A 25,129-nucleotide genomic window follows, 5' to 3' on the forward strand; every position below is an offset into this window, starting at 1 on the left:
TATTAAATACTTTAAAATTAGTAACTTAAAGTTCCCACCCTCATTTGAGGGAAGAACGGAAACTTAATTGTTAATTTTCCTGTTATTGGTCTGAAAAAGAAAATAACACTCTAATTCGAATGTTATAAAGTATAAGCACTATTGAAATATCACTGTGACAACAGCAATATAAACACTCTAAATGTAGACCTTATGGTAGAGACTGCTAGCTATTCATCAAAATCCACTCTTCATCCTGAAAAACACAGCTAAACTATTCCTAGCTACGAGAAAATGATCTGAGCCACTTCTAGGCCTAGTACGTGTGCTTCTCTCTCTTTTTAAAGTTTATTTATTTATTTTGAGAGAGAAAGAGAGCAGAGGAGGGGCAGAGAAAGAGGGAGTGAGAGACTCCAAGCAGGCTCCACGCTGTCAGCCCAGAGCCTGACATAGGGCTTGAACCGGAACACCGTGAGAGCGTGACCTGAGCCAATCCATTGGGTTGGATGCTTAACCAACTGAGCCACCCAGGTGCCTCCACAAGTGCTTCTCTATGCTTTTTCTGTCCCTTCTAGCTGATTGTGGTGGTGAATCCAAGGTAACTGTGGGATCCATGTTTTGAAGACAGCAAGCCAACCTAGGTCTTTGGTCATTATTTTATAAGAAACAGATTGGTATTGTATTTGTACTATTATATATTTTTGCTACTATTTAACATTGTATTATATGTAACATTTAATATAATACAAAACGCCAATAATTCACCTGCCAGCCTAAAACTAGACCTCCACAGTTTTTAAATTTTTATGAACTACTTGCATTATTATAAGTATCATGAGATAAAAATATGTCAATCGCAAGCAGCATGAGTTCCACATAAGTTTTTTTTTTTTAAGTTTATTTATTTATTTTGAGGTGGGGGTAGTGGCAGAGAGAGAGGGAGAGAGAGAATCCTAAGAAGGCTCTTCATTGCCAGCACAGAGCCCAATGTGGGGCTCGAACTCACAAACCATGAGATCATGCCCTGAACCGAAACCAGGAGTCAGACACTTAATCAACTGAGCCACCCAGTCACACCAACTTCCACATAAGTTGTAACTCCACTAGAAATTAAGGCAAAAACATAATCACACTCTCTTCATAGCTGTGTAAATAAAAGACGGATAGAATCGCTTGGATCCTAATGCATAAAACAAAAATTTCGTTTTCTCACTAGAAAGACCTCCTCACAAATTTCTGAGATCACTGCATATAAAAGTTGGTATTATGACCTAAAATGTAATCACATTCTCTTACCATCTGTGCCATGAGGATGAGTAATCTGTTGAACTGAAGATGATGACACAAACTTGACAGGAACTTTGTTCAGGTTCTGGGTACTGGGCTCTGGACTTTCAAATCCATGATCTTCAGCATTAATAAAAATTTCAGATGAAAACATGGTTTTTCCTGGACTTTCTGTTGTTATCTGAGTGACTGCATCAGATGATAATTTTCCAGAAAAGGCAGAAAATGGGGGGGTCTTAATCTCCTCTGACGGTCTGAACAAAAAAGAGAAAGGACACAGCAGGTCATATCCGTGGCTTATCAAATACTGTAATCTCTTTCCAAAGGTAGCTTCAAGGAATATTTTGTGGAGATACATCAACTTCAAATGGTTATTTCTACAGTACCCTTTGCCATCTGAGATACTTATAATCCAAGTGTGCATGAGTTTACTTTTATTCATTTTAAAATCTACTTTAAACTTCAATTTAGAATGCTATCATACAATTTAGCTGAGTAATAGTACTTTTCAGTTGAAGTAAAAATATATTCATTTCAAAAAATTACTACAAGTCCACTATAAATTAAATGCATAGTGTACAAAAATAAACAAGAAATAATGACTTGCATGAAGAAGTGTATGTTAGTGGGGGAACCAGAGATTTTCAAAATTGTAATTATGTATTATGATTTGAGAATTAATATTAAAACAGAATAAAGAAATTACTGAATAAACACAAAATGAAAGAAGATAAATCTTGTTTACAGAATTCCAAATAATATATGTAGATACTTCCCCATCCAAGGAGGTGAAGATTAATCTCTCCCTTCTCCTTTGAGTATGGGCTGGATTAAGCAACTGGACTCCAAAGAACAGAGTAATAAAAAGGGATAAATAGTAACTTTATAGTGTAGAAACCTAGCAAACACCATGGTGATGAAGGGTCATATCACCAATGTTGTCATGTAGATGTCACATTCTCTATGCTATGATGTGAAGCAATGGGTATTTCCTTCTTACGGTATTCTTTGCCAAAACTCCTAATTCAAGTCTAATCATGTGAAAAACATCAGCCAAACCCAGACTGAGGGACATTCTACAAAATATCTAACCAATATTTGTCAAAACTGTCAAAATCATGAAAAAAAGGAAGGAATGAGGCACTGTCATTGAAAAGAGAAGACTAAAGAGACATGACAACTATCTAAAGGGAATTGTAAATACTGAACTGGGTCCTGGAACAAAAAAAAGGCCATCAATGGAAAAAATATGAAATATAAATAAAGTTGGGCGTGTAGTTAATGGTAATGTACAAATGTTGCCTTCTTAATTTTGACTAATGTTCACAACCGTAATGTAGAATGTTAATAGGAAAAGCTGGCAGATGGGTACAGGGAACTCTATTATGTCTGTCTTTTCTGTAGACCTAAAAGTACTCAAGGGGCACCTGGTGGCTCAGTCTATTACGCATCCAGCTCTTGATTTCAGCGCAGGCCATGATGTCATAGTTCCTGAGATGTAGCCCTGCATGAGGCTTTGACTGATAGTGCAGAGCCTGCTTGGGATTTTCTCTTCCTCTCCCTCTGCCCCTCCCCGACTCATGCTTTCTCTGTCTTTAAATAAACTTAAAAAAAAATAAACTTACTCAAAAATATTTTTTAAAAACAGAGTAATACTGTATTAATACTGTATTAGATACAGTAATAATGTGTTACAAAACAGAAGAACCCTTGAATTTCTACCCTCTGTCTACTATTCAATTGAATAGGAAAACTGAAGAGGAAAATTATGAGAAAAGAAAATAATAGGTCAATCTTCCTTATGAATATGCAAGCAAGAATACTAAGTAAAATATTAGAAAACCAAACGCTGTATGTATGCGAATTCATACCAAGATGGTTTACTCCAGGAATGTAAGGTGAGTTAACACTCAAAAATCAATCAATATGATTCACCACGTCAAAAAAATAGACAAAATGTTTATGACCACATAAATATAGCTAAATAAAGCATTTGATAAAGCTCAAGAATTATGTATGATAAAAACTCGTAGCAAAGGGAAATCACAAAAAACTTTAGAGCAACCATCCTATTCATACTGAAATATAGAAAATGCTCACTGTTAGATTAGGAACAAAATAAGGATGTCAATTCTCACCATTTCTGTTCAACTTTAGTAAAGGTCTTAAATGGCACTACCAGTAAGGAGAAAGAAGAAAGAAGAAATAATAATATATATTTTATATAATTAGGTACACAGAAAACCTAAAACAATCTAAACATAACTAATTAAAATATAAATTTTTAGAAAAGTTGCCAGATAGGAGATAGAAATTTTTAAAAATCCACTTTTGGTATCAGAAAAATTATAAAATCAAAGGCTAAAAAATATGCCATCTGTAATATCACAAATATCAAATACCTAATAGTATAATTAAAAATGTAAGAACTCTAAGTAGGAAGCTATTCATTAGAGAAATTAAAGGTAACCTAAATAGGACTTCCATTTCCAGGTAGAATACAGTACATAGCCACAGGCCATCATTCCTGTTACAACAAGGAAATAAAATTGAATAAATTATAAAAATCACAGGTAAAAGATATCAGAGAGCTATGGAAGCAATCAGGAAATAGTATCATCTAATATGCTAGAGAAGGGATTTTGGAGATTATGGGCAGAGACTGAGTGTAGGCAGACATACTCCCCGTGGAAAGAGAAATCACCAGAGCTTTTGAGGAACTCATGGGCTACCATGGAGTGAAATCTAGCAAAATGCCAAGCCAATTTCCCCCCAGGACATTTTCTTAGTATCAGGATGGTATGGGAGAATGTGAAATTGAGTCAGAGAAGCAGAGTGCATTCTGCTTCATAGTCAAGGCATTAATAACAAACCAAGTCCTATTAGACAGAGGGGCCTTTAACAAACATCAGGTCTCCTCCTCAAGACATTTGCCAAATTTTGAACCTGAATAAGGCAGGAAGCTAAATAACTACTGCCTGAGTGAGAGAACTTTCAAATCTGAGGACACATTCCAGACTCGAGAGAAAAAAACCAGAAGTGCCATTCCCAAGAAAGGGGCTGAGCCAAAAAAAGTAAAATCACTTCCAATGTTTGGGTTCTTATGAGACAAATTTCCATTAAGAAAGTGTAACTACAGAGGTGTCTGGGTGGCTCAGTCAGTTGGGCGTCCGACTTCGACTCAGGCCATGATCTCGCAGTTCACGAGTTCAAGCCCTCTGTCAGGCTGATAGCTGATGCTGATAGCTCAGAGCCTGGAGCCTGCTTCGAATTCTGTGTCTCCCTCTCTCTTTGCCCCTCCCCCCAGTCATGCTCTGTCTGTCTCTCTCTCAAAAATAAATAAACATTAAAAAAATATATGAAAAAGAAAGTGTAACTACAACATAGCTGGGCTGCCCTTACATTTGCCACATTCAAACCTGCAAGGGCTGAGAGTCTAAACAGAAGAACTCAAACATCTGAGACACTATCTCACTGTATTTACTTACTGCAGAATCAAAGATCTGTCAGGATTAAAGCAAAAATCCAGGAAGGCCACAAATCAGGAAAAATCAAAAGCATAATGAGTCAACTACAGCTTCATCCCACTGCTTACTCAGTAAAATACCTGACATGACTGAAGTGATCAGTCATTTTTTAGGATTTATTTTTTATTTTTTAATTTTTTTTTAAATATGAAATTTATTCTCAAGTTGGTTTCCATACAACACCCAGGGCTCAGCCCCAAAGGTGCCCTCCTCAATACCCATCACCCACCCTCTCCTCCCTCCCACCACCCATCAAACCCTCAGTTTGTTCTCAGTTTTTAACAGTCTCTTATGTTTTGGCTCCCTCCCTCCCTAACCTTTTTTTTTTTCCTTCCCTTTCCCCATGGTCTTCTGTTAAGTTTCTCAGGATCCACATAAGAGTGAAAACATATGGTATCTGTCTTTCTCTGTATGACTTATTTCACATAGCATAACACTCTCCAGTTCCAACCACGTTGCTACAAAAGGCCATATTTCATTCTTTCTCATTGCCAAGTAGTATTCCATTATGTATATAAACTACAATTTCTTTATCCATTCATCAGTTGATGGACATTGAGGCTCTTTCCATAATTTGGCTATTGCTGAAACTGCTGCTATAAACATTGGGGTACAAGTGCCCCTATGCATCAGTACTCCTGTATCCCTTGGGTAAATTCCTAGCAGTGCTATTGCTGGGCCATAGGATAGATCTATTTTTAATTTTTTGAGGAACCTCCACACTGTTTTCCAGAGCGGCTGCACCACTTTGCATTCCCACCAACAGTGCAAGAGGGTTTCCATTTCTCCACATCTTCGCCAGCATCTATAGTCTCCTGATTTGTTCATTTTAGCCTCTCTGACTGGCGTGAGGGGGTATCTGAGTGTGGTTTTGATTTGTATTTCCCTGATGAGGAGTGACGTTGAGCATCTTTTCATGTGCCTGTTGGCCATCTGGATGTCTTCTTTAGAGAAGTGTCTATTCATGTTTTCTGCCCATTTCCTCACTGGGTTATTTGTTTTTCGGGTGTGGAGTTTGGTGAGCTCTTTATAGATTTTGGATACTAGTCCTTTGTCCGATATGTCATTTACAAATATCTTTTCCCATTCCGTTGGTTGCCTTTTAGTTTTGTTGATTGTTTCCTTTGCAGTGCAGAAGCTTTTTATCTTCATGAGGTCCCAATAGTTCACTTTTGCTTTTAATTCCCTTGCCTTTGGGGATGTGTCAAGTAAGAAATTGCTGTGGCTGAGGTCAGAGAGGTTTTCTCCTGCTTTCTCCTCTACGGTTTTGATGGTTTCCTGTCTCACATTCAGGTCCTTCATCCATTTTGAATTTATTTTTGTGTATGGTATAAGAAAGTGGTCTAGTTTCATCCTTCTGCATGTTTCTGTGCAGTTCTCTCAGCACCATTTGTTAAAGAGACTGTCTTTTTTCCATTGGATATTCTTTCCTGCTTTGTCAAAGATTAGTTTGCCGTACTTTTGTGGGTCTAGTTCTGGGGTTTCCATTCTATTCAATTGGTCTATGTGTCTGTGTTTGTGCCAATACCATGCTGTCTTGATGATTACAGCTTTGTAGGAGAGGCTAAAGTCAAGTATTTATTCTTCCAATCTATGAATGTTTTCCATTCCTTTGTATCTTCTTCAATTTCCTTCATAAGCTTTCTATAGCTTTCAGCATACAGATCTTTTACATCTTTGGTTAGGTTTATTCCTAGGTATTTTATGCTTCTTGGTGCAACTGTAAATATGATCAGTTTTTTTATTTGTCTTTCTGTTGCTTCATTGTTAGTGTATAAGAGTACAACTGATTTCTGTACATTAATTTTGTATCCTGAGACTTTGCTAAATTCATGTATCAGTTCTAGCAGACTTCTGGTGGAGTCTATCAGGTTTTCCATGTAAAATATCATGTCATCTGCAAAAAGTGAAAGCTTAACTTCATCTTTGCCAATTTTGATGCCTTTGATTTCCTTTTGTTGTCTGGATTGCTGATGCTAGCACTTCCAACACTATGTTAAACAACAGTGGTGAGAGTGGACATCCCTGTCGTGTTCCTGATCTCAGGGGGAAAGCTCTCAGATTTTCCCCATTGAGGATGATATTAGCTGTGGGCTTTTCATAAATGGATTTTATGATATTTAATTATGTTCCTTCTATCCCGACTTTCTTCAGGGTTTTTATTAAGAAAGGATGCTGATTTTGTCAAATGCTTTTTCTGCATTGATTGACAGGATCATATGGTTCTTATCTTTTATTAATGTGATGTATCACATTGATTGATTTGTGAATGTTGAACTAGCCCTGCAGCCCAGGAATGAATCCCACTTGATCATGGTGAATAATTCTTTTAATATGCTGTTGAATTCGATTTGTTAGTATCTTGAGAATTTTTGCATTCATATCCATCAGGGATATTGGCCTGTAGTTCTCTTTTTTTACTGGGTCTCTGTCTGGTTTAGGAATCAAAGTAAGGCTGGCTTCATAGAATGAGTCTGGAAGTTTTCCTTCCCTTTATTTTTTGGAACAGCTTGAGAAGGATAGGTATTATCTCTGCTTTAAACGTCTGGTAGAACTCCCCTGGGAAGCCATCTGGTCCTGGACTCTTGTTTGTTGGGAGAGTTTTGATAACTGATTCAATTTCTTCGCTGGTTATGGGTCTGTTCAAGCTTTCTATTTCTTGCTGTTTGAGTTTTGGAAGTGTGTGGGTGCTTAGGAATTTCTCCATTTCTTCCAGGTTGTCCAGTTTGTTGGCATATAATTTTTCATAGTATTCCCTGATAATTGGTTGTATTTCTGAGGGACTGGTTGTAATAATTCCATTTTCATTCATGATTTTATCCATTTGGGTCATCTCCCTTTTCTTTTTGAGAAGCCTGGCTAGAGGTTTATCAATTTTGTTTATTTTTTTCAAAAAACCAACTCTTGATTTCATTGATCTGCTCTACAGTTTTTTTAGATTCTATATTGTTTATTTCTGCTCTGATCTTTATTATTTCTCTTCTTCTGCTGGGTTTAGGCTGTCTTTGCTGTTCTGCTTCTATTTCCTTTAGGTGTGCTGTTAGATTTTGTATTGGGGATTTTTCTTGTTTCTTGAGATAGGCCTGGATTACAATGTATTTTCCTCTCAGGACTGCCTTCTCTGCGTCCCAAAGCCTTTGGACTGTTGTATTTTCATTTTCATTTGTTTCCATATATTTTTTAATTTCTTCTCTAACTGCCTGGTTGATCCATTCATTTTTTAGTAGGGTGTTCTTTAACCTCCATGCTTTTGGAGGTTTTCCAGACTTTTTCCTGTGGTTGATTTCAAGCTTCATAGCATTGTGGTCTGAAAGTGTGCATGGTATGATCTCAATTCTTGTATACTTATGAAGGGCTGTTTTGTAACCCAGTATGTGATCTATCTTGGAGAAGGTTCCATGTGCACTCCAGAAGAAACTATATTCTGTTGCTTTGGGATGCAGAGTTCTAAATATATCTGTCAAGTCCATCTGATCCATTTCACTCACAGAATCCCCCTTAGGATCTCTTGTAGGGCTGGTTTAGTGGTGATGAATTCCTTCAGTTTTTGTTTGTTTGGGAAGACCTTTATCTTCCCTTCTATTCTGAATGACAGACTTGCTGGATAAAGGATTCTTGGCTGCATATTTTTTCTGTTCATCACATTGAACATTCCCTGCCATTCCTTTCTGGCCTGCCAAGTTTCATTAGATAGGTCTGTCACTAGTCTTATCGGTCTCCCTTTATACGTTAGAGCATGTTTATCCCTAGCTGCTTTCAGAATTTTCTCTTTATCCTTGTATTTTGTCAATTTCACTATGATATGTCGTGCAGAAGATCGATTCAAGTTCCGTCTGAAGGGAGTTCTCTGTGCCTTTTGGATTTCAATGCCTTTTTCCTTACCCAGATTAGGGAAGTTCTCAGCTATGATTTGTTCAAGTATACCTTCAGCCCCTTTCTCTCTCTCTTCCTCTTCTGGAATTCCTATTATACAGATATTGTTGGGTTTGATTGCATCACTTAGTTCTCTAATTCTCCCCTCATACTCCAGGAGTTTTTTATCTCTCTTTTTCTCAGCTTCCTCTTTTTCCATAATTTTATCTTCTAATTCACCTATTCTCTCCTCTGCCTCTTCAATCCGAGCTGTGGTCACCTCCATTTTATTTTGCACCTCATTTATAGCATTTTTTAGCTATAGTCCCTTGATTTCTGTAGCAACAGATTCTCTGCTGTCCTCTATACTTTTTTCAAACCCAGTGATTAATTTTATGACTATTATTCTAAATTCATGTTCTGTTATATTGCTTAAATCATTTTTGATCAATTCGTTAGCTGTCTCTACTTTCTGAAGTTTCTTTTGAGGAGAATTCTTCCATTTCGTCATTTTGGATAGTCCCTGGGGTGGCCCAGAAGTGCAGGGCACTTTCCCTGTGCTGTCTGGAGTAACTTGTGTTGGTGGGTGGGGCCACAGTCAGACTGGTGTGTACCTTTATTGTCCCCGCTCCCAGGGGCAGGACCCACTGTGCAGTGGTGTGGCCCCTGTCTGGGCTACTTGCACACTGCCAGGCTTGTGGTGCTGGTTTGATGGGATCTGGCATATTAGCCGGGGGGGATCTGGCATATTAGCCGGGGTGGATCTGCAAGGTGCACAGGGGTGGGAGGGGCAGGCTCTAGCTCACTTTGCAGTCGGCGGTCCCCTGCAGGAGGGGCCCTGCAGCACCGGGAGGGAGGTCGCCCCATCGGAGGGATGGATCCACAGAAGCACAGCGTTGGGTGTTTGCGTGGTGCCAGCAAGTTCGATGAACTGGTTCCCTTTGGGATTTCAGCTGGGAGATGGGAGAGGGACATGGCGCTGGCCAGAGCCTTTGTTCCCCACTGAGCTGAGCTCTGTCTTCCAGGGCTCAACAACTCTCCCTCCCGTTGTCCCCTCACCCTTCCGCTCTCCGAGCAGAGCTGTTGACTTATAACGTTCCAGATGTTAAATCCCACTGGCTGTCAGAACTCATGCAGTCTGCCCCCCCACCCCCCCGCTTTTGCAAGCCAGACTCAGGGATTTCGCCTTGCCAGGCCAGCTGCCCCTCCACTGCCCCGGCTCCCTCCCACCAGTCTGTGTAGCGCACCGCCTCTCTGCCCTTCCTACCCTCTTCCGTGGGCCTCTTGTCTACACTTGGCTCCGGAAAGTCCATACTGCTCATCTTCTGATGGTTTTCTGGGTTATTGAGGCAGGTGTGGGTGGAATCTAAGTGATCAGCAGGACGAGGTGAGCCCAGCGTCCTCCTATGCTGCCATCTTCTCTGGCAATTTCTCTCTTTCTTCTCATTTTGTATGATTAACAGAGGAAAGGGCAAATCCTTTTGGTGGAAAGTAACACCACCTTCAGTCTTTATAATGTTTTAATTCACAACATCCAGTACATAATAAAAAGTTACAGAATCTGCCAAGAAGGAAAAAGTGACTAAAAATTGAGAGAAAAAACAAGAAAAGCTGATTTACAAAGGATTCAGATACTGGAATTAGTGCAGAAAGGACTTTAAAATGACTGTGAGTACATTGAGAGATCAAAGTATGGAAGATTAAATAGATAAAAATATAGGGAATCTTAACAGAAAATTAGAATCTAATTTTCAGAATCAAATGTAGACAAAAACAAAACAAAACAAAAACACCCAGAACAGATTCCCAGCAGACCTCAGGAAATACTAAAATAATTTTTTTTTTACGCTCGAATAAAACCCAACATAGTACAGATGTACAGGAAAGAAGGAAGGCACTTAAAGTCTCTGTGTGTGTCTGTGTATAATTTATACAAGTACATACACACACACACACATATGCAGCTTTTCACATATACCTCTATGTTCTATATTTCATATGCATGAAATGGAATAAGCAAGCAACAAAAATGTCCTGTGGTAATTTTAAAAAATGTAGAAAAGAAATGTAAGCTAGAACGAATACATGAATTCAGCAAAGCTATAAAATCTACAGAAATTGGTTGCATTTCTCTACAACAATAATAAAGCAGCAGGAAAGGAAATCAAGGAATCGATCCCATTTATAATTATTCTAAAAACTGTAGGATACCTATGAATAAACCAAAGAGGTAAAAGATCTGTATTCTGAAAACTACTTACTTAAGAAAGAAATTCAAGAGGACACAAAAAAATGGAAAAACATTTCATGCTCATAGACTGGAAGAACAGATATTTTTAAAGTCTATACTACCCAAAACAATCTACACATTTAATGCACTCCCTATCAAAATACCGACAGTATTTTTCACAGAGCTAGAACAAACAATCCTAAAATTTATATGGAACCAGAAAAGACCTCAAATAGCTAAAACAATCTTGAAAAAGCAAAGCAAAGCTGGAGACATCATATTTCCAGACTTCAAGCTGTATTACCAAGCTGTAGTCATTAAGACAGTAGGATGCACAAAACGAGACACAGATCAAGGGAATAGAACAGAAAACCGAGAAATGCTTCCTGCACGGAAGCAGGAAAGAATATCCAAAGGGAAAAAAAGACAAGTCTCTTCAACAAATGGTTGGGGAAAGTGGATAGCAACATGCAGAAGAATGAAACTGGACCACTTTCTTACACCATACACAAAAATAAATTCAAAATGGATGAAAGACCTAAACATGAGCCAGGAAACCATCAAAATCCTAGAGGATAACACAGGCAGCAACTTCTGATCTTGGCCATAGCAACTTATTACTAGACAAGTCACCAAAGGCAAGACAAACAAAAGCAAACATGAACTACTGGGACTTCATCAAGATTAAAAAGCTTCTGCACAGCAAAGGAAATAATCAACAAAACTAAAAGGTAACTGATACAATGGCAGAAGATATTTGCAAATGACCTATCTGATAAAGGGTTGGTATCCAAAATCTATAAAGAACAAATAATCCAGTGAAGAAATGGGCAGAAGACATGAATAGACACTTTTTCAAAGAAGACATCCAGATGGCTAACAGACACATAAGATGCTCAACATCACTCATCATAAGGGAAATACAAATCAAAACCATGGAGATACTACCTCACACCTGTCAGAATGGCTAAAATTAAAAACACAAGAAACAACAGGTGTTGGCAAGGATGCAGAGAAAGGGGAACCCTCTTGGACTGCTGGTGGGAATGCAAACTGATGCAGCCACTCTGGGCAACAGTATGGAGGTGCCTTAAAAAGTTAAAAGTAGACCTACCGGTTCCGGAAGATGGCGGCGTAGGAGGACGCGGGGCTCACAGCGCGTCCAGCCGATCACTTAGATTCCACCTACACCTGCCTAAAGAACCCAGAAAACCGCCAGAGGATTAGCAGAAGGGAGTCTCAGGAGTCAAGCGCAGACTAGAGGCCCACGGAAGAGGGTAGGAAGGGCGGCGAGGCGGTGCGCGCTCCACGGACTGGCGGGAGGGAGCCGGGGCGGAGGGGCGGCTCGCCGGCCAAGCAGAGCCCCCGAGTCTGGCTGGCAAAAGCGGAGGGGCCGGACAGACTGTGTTCCGACAGCAAGCGCGACTTAGCGTCTAGGAGGTCATAAGTTAACAGCTCTGCTCGGAAAGCGGGAAGGCTGGAGGACAAAGGGAGGGAGAGCTGCTGAGCCCCCGGACGGCAGAGCTCAGCTTGGCGGGGAACAAAGGCGCCAGCGCCATCTCCCCCGCCCATCCCCCAGCCAAAATCCCAAAGGGAACCAGTTCCTGCCAGGGAACTTGCTCGCTCCGCGCAAACACCCAACTCTGTGCTTCTGCGGAGCCAAACCTCCGGCAGCGGATCTGACTCCCTCCCGCTGCCACAGGGCTCCTCCTGAAGTGGATCACCTAAGGAGAAGCGAGCTAAGCCTGCCCCTCCACCCCCCGTGCACCTTGCCTACCCACCCCAGCTAATACGCCAGATCCCCAGCAACACAAGCCTGGCAGTGTGCAAGTAGCCCAGACGGGACACGCCACCCCACAGTGAATCCCGCCCCTAGGAGAGGGGAAGAGAAGGCACACACCAGTCTGACTGTGGCCCCAGCAGTGGGCTGGGGACAGACATCGGGTCGGACTGCGGCCCCGCCCACTAACTCCAGTTATACACCACAGCACAGGGGAAGTGCACTGCAGGTCCTCACCACGCCAGGGACTCTCCAAAATGACCAAACGGAAGAATTCCCCTCAGAAGAATCTCCAGGAAATAACAACAGCTAATGAACTGATCAAAAAGGATTTAAATAATATAACAGAAAGTGAATTTAGAATAATAGTCATAAAATTAATCGCTGGGCTTGAAAACAGTATACAGGACAGCAGAGAATCTCTTGCCATAAAGATCGAGGGACTAAGGAACAGTCACGAGGAGTTGAAAAACGCTTTAAACGAAATGCAAAACAAAATGGAATCCACGATGGCTCGGCTTGAAGAGGCAGAGGAGAGAATAGGTGAACTAGAAGATAAAGTTATGGAAAAAGAGGAAGCTGAAAGAAAGAGAGATAAAAAAATCCAGGAGTATGAGGGGAAAATTAGAGAACTAAGTGATACACTAAAAAAAAATAATATACGCATAATTGGTATCCCAGAGGAGGAAGAGAGAGGGAAAGGTGCTGAAGGGGTACTTGAACAAATTATAGCTGAGAACTTCCCTGAACTGGGGAAGGAAAAAGGCATTGAAATCCAAGAGGCACAGAGAACTCCCTTCAGACGTAACTTGAATCGATCTTCTGCACGACATATCATAGTGAAACTGGCAAAATACAAGGATAAAGAGAAAATTCTGAAAGCAGCAAGGGATAAACGTGCCCTCACATATAAAGGGAGACCTATAAGACTCGTGACTGATCTCTCCTTTGAAACTTGGCAGGCCAGAAAGGCTTGGCACGATATCTACAGTGTGCTAAACAGAAAAAATATGCAGCCGAGAATCCTTTATCCAGCAAGTCTGTCATTTAGAATAGAAGGAGAGATAAAGGTCTTCCCAAACAAACAAAAACTGAAGGAATTTGTCACCACGAAACCAGCCCTACAAGAGATCCTAAGGGGGATCCTGTGAGACAAAGTACCAGAGACATCACTACAAGCATAAAACATACAGACATCACAATGACTCTAAACCCATATCTTTCTATAATAACACTGAATGTAAATGGATTAAATGCGCCAACTAAAAGACATAGGGTATCAGAATGGATAAAAAAACAAGACCCATCTATTTGCTGTCTACAAGAGACTCATTTTAGATCTGAGGACACCTTTAGATTGAGAGTGAGGGGATAGAGAACTATTTATCATGCTCCTGGAAGCCAAAAGAAAGCTGGAGTAGCCATACTTATATCAGACAAACTAGACTTTAAATTAAAGGCTGTAACAAGAGATGAAGAAGGGCATTATATAATAATCACAGGGTCTATCCACCAGGAAGAGCTAACTATTATAAATGTCTATGCGCCAAATACCCGAGCCCCCAGATATATAAAACAATTACTCATAAACATAAGCAACCTTATGGATAAGAATGTGGTCATTGCAGGGGACTTTAACACCCCACTTACAGAAATGGATAGATCATCTAGACACACAGTCAATAAAGAAACAAGGGCCCTGAATGATACATTGGATCAGATGGACTTGACAGATATATTTAGAACTCTGCATCCCAAAGCAACAGAATATACTTTCTTCTCGAGTGCACATGGAACATTCTCCAAGATAGATCATATACTGGGTCACAAAACAGCCCTTCATAAGTTTACAAGAATTGAAATTATACCATGCATACTTTCAGACCACAATGCTATGAAGCTTGAAATCAACCACAGGAAAAAGTCTGGAAAACCTCCAAAAGCATGGAGGTTAAAGAACACCCTACTAACGAATGAGTGGGTCAACCAGGCAATTAGAGAAGAAATTAAAATATATATGGAAACAAACGAAAATGAAAATACAACAATCCAAACGCTTTGGGATGCAGCGAAGGCAGTCCTGAGAGGAAAATACATTGCAATCCAGGCCTATCTCAAGAAACAAGAAAAATCCCAAATACAAAACCTAACAGCACACCTAAAGGAAATAGAAGCAGAACAGCAAAGGCAGCCTAAACCCAGAAGAAGAAGAGAAATAATAAAGATCAGAGCAGAAATAAACAATATAGAATCTAAAAAAACTGTAGAGCAGATCAACAAAACCAAGAGTTGGTTTTTTGAAAAAATAAACAAAATTGACAAACCTCTAGCCAGGCTTCTCAAAAAGAAAAGGGAGATGACCCAAATAGATAAAATCATGAATGAAAATGGAATGATTACAACCAATCCCTCAGAGATACAAACAATTATCAGGGAATACTATGAAAAATTATATGCCAGCAAATTGGACAACCTGGAAGAAATGGACAAATTTCTAAACACCCACACTCTTCCAAAACTCAATCAGGAGGAAACAGAAAGCTTGAACAGACCCATAACCAGCGAAGAAATTGAATCAGTTATCAAAAATCTCCCAACAAACAAGAGTCCAGGACCAGATGGCTTCCCAGGGGAGTTCTACCAGACATTTAAAGCAGAGATAATACCTATCCTTCTCAAGCTATTCCAAGAAATAGAAAGGGAAGGAAAACTTCCAGACTCATTCTATGAAGCCAGTATTACTTTGATTCCTAAACCAGACAGAGACCCAGTAAAAAAAGAGAACTACAGGCCAATATCCCTGATGAATATGGATGCAAGAATTCTTAATAAGATACTAGCAAATCGAATTCAACAGCATACAAAAAGAATTATTCACCATGATCAAGTGGGATTCATTCCTGGGATGCAGGGCTGGTTCAACATTCGCAAATCGATCAACGTGATACATCACATTAACAAAAAAAAAGAGAAGAACCATATGATCCTGTCAATCGATGCAGAAAAGGCCTTTGACAAAATCCAGCACCCTTTCTTAATAAAAACCCTTGAGAAAGTCGGGATAGAAGGAACATACTTAAAGATCATAAAGGCCATTTATGAAAAGCCCACAGCTAACATCATTCTCAACGGGGAAAAACTGAGAGCTTTTTCCCTGAGATCAGGAACACGACAGGGATGCCCACTGTCACCGCTGTTGTTTAACATAGTGCTGGAAGTTCTAGCATCAGCAATCAGACAACAAAAGGAAATCAAAGGCATCAAAATTGGCAAAGATGAAGTCAAGCTTTCGCTTTTTGCAGATGACATGATATTATACATGGAAAATCCGATAGACTCCACCAAAAGTCTGCTAGAACTGATACATGAATTCAGCAAAGTTGCAGGATACAAAATCAATGTGCAGAAATCAGTTGCATTCTTATACACTAACAATGAAGCAACAGAAAGACAAATGAAGAAACTGATCCCATTCACAATTGCACCAAGAAGCATAAAATACCTAGGAATAAATCTAACCAAAGATGTAAAAGATCTGTATGCTGAAAACTATAGAAAGCTTATGCAGGTAATTGAAGAAGATATAAAGAAATGGAAAGACATTCCCTGCTCATGGATTGGAAGAATAAATATTGTCAAAATGTCAATACTACCCAAAGCTATCTACACATTCAATGCAATCCCTATCAAAATTGCACCAGCATTCTTCTCGAAACTAGAACAAGCAATCCTAAAATTCATATGGAACCACAAAAGGCCCCAAATAGCCAAAGTAATTTTGAAGAAGAAGACCAAAGCAGGAGGCATCACAATCCCAGACTTTAGCCTCTACTACAAAGCTGTCATCATCAAGACATCATGGTATTGGCATAAAAACAGACACATAGACCAATGGAATAGAATGGAAACCCCAGAACTAGACCCACAAACGTATGGCCAACTCATCTTTGACAAAGCAGGAAAGAACATCCAATGGAAAAAAGACAGTCTCTTTAACAAATGGTGCTGGGAGAACTGGACAGCAACATGCAGAAGGTTGAAACTAGACCACTTTCTCACACCATTCACAAAAATAAACTCAAAATGGATAAAGGACCTGAATGTGAGACAGGAAACCATCAAAACCTTAGAGGAGAAAGCAGGAAAAGACCTCTCTGACCTCAGCCGTAGCAATCTCTTACTCGGCACATCCCCAAAGGCAAGGGAATTAAAAGCAAAAGTGAATTACTGGGACCTTATGAAGATAAAAAGCTTCTGCACAGCAAAGGAAACAACCAACAAAACTAAAAGGCAACCAACGGAATGGGAAAAGATATTTGCAAATGACACATCGGACAAAGGGCTAGTATCCAAAATCTATAAAGAGCTCATCAAACTCCACACCCGAAAAACAAATAACCCAGTGAAGAAATGGGCAGAAAACATGAATAGACACTTCTCTAAAGAAGACATCCGGATGGCCAACAGGCACATGAAAAGATGTTCAACGTCGCTCCTTATCAGGGAAATACAAATCAAAACCACACTCAGATACCACCTCACGCCAGTCAGAGTGGCCAAAATGAAGAAATCAGGAGACTATAGATGCTGGAGAGGATGTGGAGAAACAGGAACCCTCTTGCACTGTTGGTGGGAATGCAAATTGGTGCAGCCGCTCTGGAAAGCAGTGTGGAGGTTCCTCAGAAAATTAAAAATAGACCTACCCTATGACCCAGCAATAGCACTGCTAGGAATTTATCCAAGGGATACAGGAGTACTGATGCATAGGGGCACCTGTACCCCAATGTTTATAGCGGCACTCTCAACAATAGCCAAATTATGGAAAGAGCCTAAATGTCCATCAACTGATGAATGGATAAAGAAATTGTGGTTTATATACACAATGGAATACTACGTGGCAATGAGAAAAAATGAAATATGGCCTTTTGTAGCAACATGGATGGAACTGGAGAGTGTGATGCTAAGTGAAATAAGCCATACAGAGAAAGACAGATACCATATGGTTTCACTCTTATGTGGATCCTGAGAAACATAACAGAAACCCATGGGGGAGGGGAAGGAAAAAAAAAAAAAAAAAAAAAAAAAGAGGTTAGAGTGGGAGAGAGCCAAAGCATAAGAGACTGTTAAAAACTGAGAACAAACTGAGGGTTGATGGGGGGTGGGAGGGAGGGCAGGGTGGGTGATGGGTATTGAGGAGGGCACCTTTTGGGATGAGCACTGGGTGTTGTATGGAAACCAATTTGACAGTAAATTTCATATATTTAAAAAAAAAAAAAAAAAAAAGAAGATGTATATACACACATACAGTGGAATACTAGTTGACAATGAAAAAGAATGAAATCTTGCCATTTGCAACAACAAAGTGGATAGAACTGGAGGGTATTATGCTAAGTGAAGTAAGTCAGTCAGAGAAAGACAGATATCACATTTCACTCATATGTGGAAATTGAGAAACTTAACAGATGATTGTAAGGGAAGGGTAGGAAAAATAAAAGTACAGAAGGAGGCAAACCATAAGAAATGCTTAAATACAGAAAACAAACTGAGATTTGATAGGGCTTGGGGGTAGAAGGGGTGGGGAATATGGGAGATGGGCATTGAGGAGGGCACTTGTTGGGATGAACACTGGGTGTTGTAAGTAAGTGATGAATCACGGGAATCTACTCCTGAAGCCAAGACTACAATGTGTGTTAACTAACTTGAGAATAAATAAAATAAAAAAGTAAAATAAAAAAATTAAAAAAAAAAAAAAAAGTAGACCTACCCTCCAATCTTGTAAGCACTACTAGGTATTTGCCCACAGGACACAAAGATACAGATTCAGATTCAAAGGGGTACATGTACCTCAATGTTCACAGCAGCATTATCAACAATAGTCAAACAATGGAAAAAGCCCCATTGTCCACTGAATGATGATGGATAAAGAAGATGTGGTGTATGTGTATGTATATATATATATATATATATATATATATATATATATATACACACAATGGAATACTACTCAGCCATCAAAAAGAATGAAATCTTGCCATATGCAACATTGTGGATGGAGCTAGAGTTTATTATGCTAAGTGAATTAAGTCAGGCAGAGAAAGGCAACTACCAGTATAATTTCACTCATATGTGGAATTTAAGAAGATAAAACAGATGACTATATAAGAAGAGGGGGAAAAAAGAGACCAGGGGGAACAAACAAACAAACAAAAGAGACGAGGGGGAACAAAAAGAGACTCTTAATGAACGAGAACTGAGGGTTGATGGAGGGAGGTGTGTGGGGGATGGGAGGGGTGGGGGATGGGAGGGATGGGTGATGTGCACTAAGGAGGGTACTTGCTGTGATGAGCACTGGGTATTATAAGTAAGTGATGAATCACTAAAACCAATACTGCACTGTATGTTAACTAACTAGAATTTAAACATCATTTTTTTAATTCTCCCCTTCCTTTTATCTTTTCCTTCCTGAACAATTACACTTTCCAGAACAATTACATTTTAAAGCTATTAGATGAACAAAATAAGGTAGGCACCTACATGGGGTAAGGCAACAGTACCCCAGAGTAAGGTATCAGAACATTATTAGTTCTGAGGAGAGTGCCCGGATTAAAGAGTAGTGTAACACAGGGTATCGTAAGCCAATCAGGGCAAGAAGAGAATCTCTGTGCAGGTGTGGCCTGGTATACAGTATCAGAGCCTGATCAGGATGAGGACAGTTTCCATGGAGACACAGATCCAGCTTGGCATGTGGGATGATCCCAAGCAGAATGCGGAAGGTGTCTCTAGGGTAGGGCAGCCTGACATAGAGTGGAAGATCTGGAGCAGAGTATAGAAAATATCTTCATGGAGAGGCAGTCTGGATTGGGAAATCGGATCCCCTACAGAAGAAGGGTGTCATCCAGGGATGGAAGGTGGCCCAGTTTGGTAGTCAGAGATCTAGCAGAGTAAGGAAAGGTAGTCTGGCCTGGGTTATTAGAGCCAGGGTAAGGAGGGTGTCTACATCTTGAGCCAGATCCTGAACAGAATAAAACACCCAAGCAGAGAGGCCCACGGTGAGAAATCAAAAGCCCAAGTAGGATAAGGATGACACCCATGTGAAGAGGTAGTCCAGCATGGGGAGTCAGAGGCTAAAGCGGGTGAGAAAGGTTATCTATATGAATGGGGTGAGCATTGTGATGGGGGTGGGGGGGTGGGGAGAGAGTCAGAGACCAAATTGTGGGGAGGTTATCCATGTTGAGGGGTAGTCTAGCATGGAGTGTCAAAGCCCAAGCAGGGGGAGAAGCACAACCACACAAAAAGGTAGCCTGAATGGAGGGTCAGAATCCAAGTAGTGAGTCAGAATCCTGGTTGGGAAGAAGACGGCAGAAGAGATGGGACATTGATTATAGAATGGGAGACTGACCAAATAAAGACATAAAACACATAGGAAGTGAGGTTTCTCACTATTGGATAAGGGAGTTACAAATACAGAAAGAGAAAAAAAGTAAAATGAAATTCATTTAGAACTCCATATACTGGTGTGAGCTTATGGTTTTTAATAGATAAAGAAAAAATAAATGCAAATGAGTGTGTGTGTGTGTGTGTGTGTGTGTGTGTGCATGCACATATCCACTGCGAGGGCTGGGAGCAGTCCAATAGCCATATGTACACCTAGTGCTCAAATCTTGGCTTCTAAATATCACCTTCCACTAGAAGAAACCAGGATCCTTGGAGAAATGGCCAATTCCAGAGGATGGCAAAGTACAAGATGAGCCTGAAATATCTTCTTGTGCCAGAAACAAAGATATGTCCAAAAGATAACAGAGACATGTAAAATGCATACAGAAGCCTGCCTGAAGGGGCTGCCACAGGCCATCAGATCAGTGACATTTTCAGAATGAAAACAAATTACAATAGTAACGTTAAACGTAATAAGAAAATATGATTTTTTACCATGCAAAATATTTGCAAATCTCATATCCAACAAAAAACATGTATCCAGAACAGATATAAAATCTGAATTAATCAGTTAAAAAACACAACAGTGCAATTAGAAACTGGCAAAACAACTTGAACACACTTCATCAAAGAAAATATACAGATGGAAAACAAGCACATGAAAAAATGTTCATCATCATTATTAGCCTTTTAGGGACATGCAAATCAGAATGACAGGGAATACCCCTATATACTTATTAGGATGGCTAAAATAAAAAATATTGGGAGTACCAAAAGCTGATAAGGATACAGAGAAACTGGATCCCTCATACTTTGCTAGTAGAAATGTAAAATGGTACAACCACTTTGAAAAATAATTAGGCTGTTTCTTACAAAATATACATATACTCATTATACAACCCAACAATCACACTCCTGGGCATTTATCCTACAGCAGAGATTCTCAACCTTGGAGCTAACAGACATTTTGAACCAAGTAATTCCTTGTGGGGACTGTCCAGTGTATTCTAGGATCTTATCATCAGCACTCCTGATGCCAATAGAAAATTCTTTCCTAGTTGTGACAATCAAAAATGTCTTCAGATATTGCCAAATGTCTCCGTGGGACAAAATCACCCCTGGTTGACAGTCACTGTCCTAGAGAAATAAAACTTACGTTCATGTAAAAATAAGTACATGGATTTTCACAGCAGCTATATCAGCAGTAGTAAAAACCTAGCAACAATCAAATGTCCTTCTACAGAATAAGCTGTGATATATTCATACATTTGAATACTACTTAGCAATAAAAAGAAATATTGATACATACAATAACCCAGATGGATCTCTAGGTCAGTGGGCTGAGTAAAGAGAGCTAATCTCAAAAGGTTATATGCTATATGACTCCATTTATAGAACCTTCTCCAAATGACAAAAGCATACAGTAGAAAAACAGATCACTGGTTTGCAGGGGTTAAAGAAGGCAAGGGGCAGGGCACAATAGTGTGACTGTAAAGGGACAAGTAAGAGGGAATTCCTTTGTGATGACAGAACTCTGTATCTTGATTAGGGTAGTGGTTATATGAATCCATGTGATTAAATTTCACAGAATTATACATATATACATTTAAAAACAAGTGCATGCAAAAACTGATAAAATCAGATGAAGGTCTATAGTCTAGCTATTTGTACTGTATTAATGTCAATTTCCTGGTTTTGATAATGTACTAAAGTTATGTAAGATATTACATTGAGTGATGGGTACCTGGGACTCTCTAAACTATTTTTGTAATCTCTTGTGAGTCTATATATTTTTAAAGTAAAAAGTAAAAAAGACCCACTGAATGAAATAAGAAAGCATGCTTCTATATGGATATAATAAACAAACTCAAAGTTTACAAAGGAATGAGATAGTTACATAATTTCATAGTACTTTCCACAAGAGACTTAATTACAAAGGGGAAAAGAGTAACTTTCCAGTGAAGGAAACTAGCAGCCAAAACCTTATTAAGTAATTAATGTATAGTTGTCAGTGTGACAAATGAAAATTATGCAACATCTGATAAAATATCATGAGAACTGAATGTCACAACTGTCATATTCTTGCCAAAAATACATAACCCAAACCTAATCATGAGGAAATATCAAAGAAATCCAAATCGAAAAACATTCTACAAAATAAATGATCTGTAATCTCCCAAAGGTCAAGAAAGTGAAGGAAAGACTAAAGCAATGTTCTAGAAAAGAATTAGAGCCATGACAACTAAATGAAACATGTGATTTTGAACTGCCTCCTCTTGTTATAAAAATCCTTATGGGAACAACCAGAAAGCCTGAATAGTATCTGTAATACAGCACTGATGTTGGGGTGCATGGGTGGCTCAGTCAGTTAAGTGTCTGACTTCAGCTCAGGTCATGATCTCGCAGTTCATGTGTTTGAGCCCCGCACAGGGCTCAGTACTGACAGCTCAGATCCTGGAGCCTACTTTGGATTCTGTCTCCCTCTCTCTCTGCCCTTCCCCTGCTCACGCTCTGTTTCTGTCTCAAAAATAAATAAACATTAAATAATAATAATAATAATAAAATACAGCACTGATGTTAATTTCCTGATTTTTATGGCTTTATTGGGGTTATGTAGGAAAATGTTCTTTCATATAGGAAATGATATAGTGATGGGCAGCATGTCAAAAACTTACTCCCAAATGGTTAAGGATAAAAAAAAGGAGATATTAACGTAATATTGTCAGATGCTAAAGCAGATAACAATTCAGTAAAAATAAAGATTTCAACATGACAGTTGATCAAAATATACCATAATAAAATAAAAATAAAAATAAAATATTTATTTTAAAAATAAAATATTTATTTTAAAAATAAAAATATACCATAACATGAAGCAATTATAATAAGTTTAAATATACTGAAATCATTCAGAATACAATCTCAGTGACCACAATGGAACTAACTAGAAACAAGCAATAATTAGAAAGTTCCCAGTTAAGCGTCCAACTCTTGCTTTCGGCTCAGGTTGTGATCTTATGGTTCATGGGATCAAGGCTCACGTCAGGCTCTGTGCTGACAGCATGGAGCCTGCTTGGGATTCTCTCTCTCCCCCTTCCTGCCCCTCCCCTGCTTGCTAGCACACACGTGCTCGCTCTTGCTATCTCTCTCTATATATATGTATATATGTCTCTCAAAATAAATGAACATTTATTAAAAAAAACACATGTCTATATAACCCATAGAACAACAACAACAAACTATAACAGAAATGAGAAAATATTTAGAGGGAGGCGAGTGGGGGATGGATTAGATGGGTGATGGTATTAAGGAGGGCACTTGTTATAAGCACTGGGTTTTGTACATAAGCGATGAATCACTGAATTCTATTCCTGAGAGCTTGTTTGGAGGTTCTAGCAGGGGAGTGCAGCTACTTGTATACCCTTGACCGAAGAATGGTCCTCCTCTATCAGGGAAGGTCGTCCTCTTCCACCAAGCGGCAGCTTCGGGAGGGACACACATGGAGTGGTGAGGGAGGAAGGGGCCACCTGCCTAGCCAGCCAGATCAGCCGAATCAACCCCGGCAATCAATGCGGTGACAGATGTCGCAGCCAGATCACCCTCACATCCTGAATTCTATTCCTGAAACTAATATTGCACTGTATGTTAACTAACTAGAATGTAAATAAAACTTTAGAAAGAAAAAAATGAGAAAATACTTAGAACAAAGATGAGGATGAGAAACTACATAAAAATCTGTCTGTATAAGGAAAAGGCTAAACATTAATGAATATGAAAAAAAACTGTATATTCTCAGAAGGTAGAAAAAGACCATTAGGTTAAAATCCAAAACAGAAGGAAAAAAATAAACATAGTAGCAAAACCTTTAAAAAGAAAACATACACTAGAGGATCAACAAAACCCAAATAGTTTAACCCCCAGAAAGAGCAATTAAGTAAAAAAAGAGGAAACGAAAATTACCAATATCAGAAATAAAAAAGTTAATATCACTACAGATTGAGAAATTGAAAGGGTAAAATACTATGAAAATAACTCATGTCAACAAATTTTGACAAGTTAAAACAGAAAAAATTACTTTAAAAAATTTTAAAACTAAAGCAAATTTACATAGTCATATCTATTAAATAAATTGAATCTATAATAAAAACTCCAGGCCATGATGGATTCACTGGTGAATTCTGCCCAATACCTAAGAAAGAAAGAATACCAATCTTAGACAAACTCTTTCAAAGTATCCCAATATATTTATGAGTCAGCCCAATGTTCATACCAAAAGATATTACAAGAAAAGAAAATTATAGGCAAATATCTCCATAGATATTTTACATAGATGTAAAAATAAAATGTTAGGTAGCAATTAAGGATAATATATAAATTAAGGGTGAATATGGTAATCTCTATAACATGTACTGTAATGAAGTCTGATTCCATTTTTGATGTTTCACTACTGACTTCTTTTTAAGTATCACCTATGGCCCTACATCTGAACAGGCTGATAAGAAAGCCTGAATGTGAGTACCTCCTTCTTTGGCACCAACAGAAAATGTAAACCTCCCATACACAGAACCCTTTTCCCAGTTCTACTTCCTAGCCACTATAAGCCCATCCACTCATTCTGCCCAAGATGGCCTGGACCTGTTTGTGCCCACCCAGCTCTCCCCAGGAGTCCCTATGTGAATAATAAACTTCCTCTCAAATCCTCTTGGTGTGAAAAATGTAAAAACCCTACATATCTAAACCAAATTTGGAGCGGGATCCAACCCATTTATCAAAAAAATAAATATGTATATAAAAAAGCCAATAAGGAAAATAAGACAGAGTAATAAAAGATGCATGATTAATACAAAGGATGGCAGGAAAGAAGGGACAAAAACCAGATGACACAAATAGAAAACAAAATGCAATATGGTAGATTTAATTCAAACAACACCAATCTGACACATACTCTTTCAGAAAATGATGGAAGAGTGAATATTTCCCAATTTTTCTTTTTTGGAAGCCACCATAGCTCTGTAATCAAAAAGATTATAGACCCCTAGG

General features: G+C 39.1%; 1 protein-coding gene across 6 annotated transcripts in view; it reads right to left on the reverse strand.

Moving 5' to 3' along the window:
- The window catches only part of ALMS1 (ALMS1 centrosome and basal body associated protein), a 229,555-nt gene that overhangs the window by 92,285 nt on the left and 112,141 nt on the right, over positions 1-25,129 (reverse strand). For all 6 annotated transcript variants that reach the window (XM_060657597.3, XM_060657618.3, XM_060657607.3 and 3 more), the window contains one exon: positions 1,276-1,520. In XM_060657597.3, the coding sequence (XP_060513580.2) occupies positions 1,276-1,520 (245 nt within the window). The remainder of the gene's footprint in view (positions 1-1,275; positions 1,521-25,129) is intronic.

Source organism: Panthera onca, chromosome A3 (assembly GCF_046562875.1).
Source record: "Panthera onca isolate mPanOnc1 chromosome A3, mPanOnc1 haplotype 2, whole genome shotgun sequence".
In the NCBI taxonomy this organism is placed as follows: Eukaryota; Metazoa; Chordata; class Mammalia; order Carnivora; family Felidae; genus Panthera; species Panthera onca.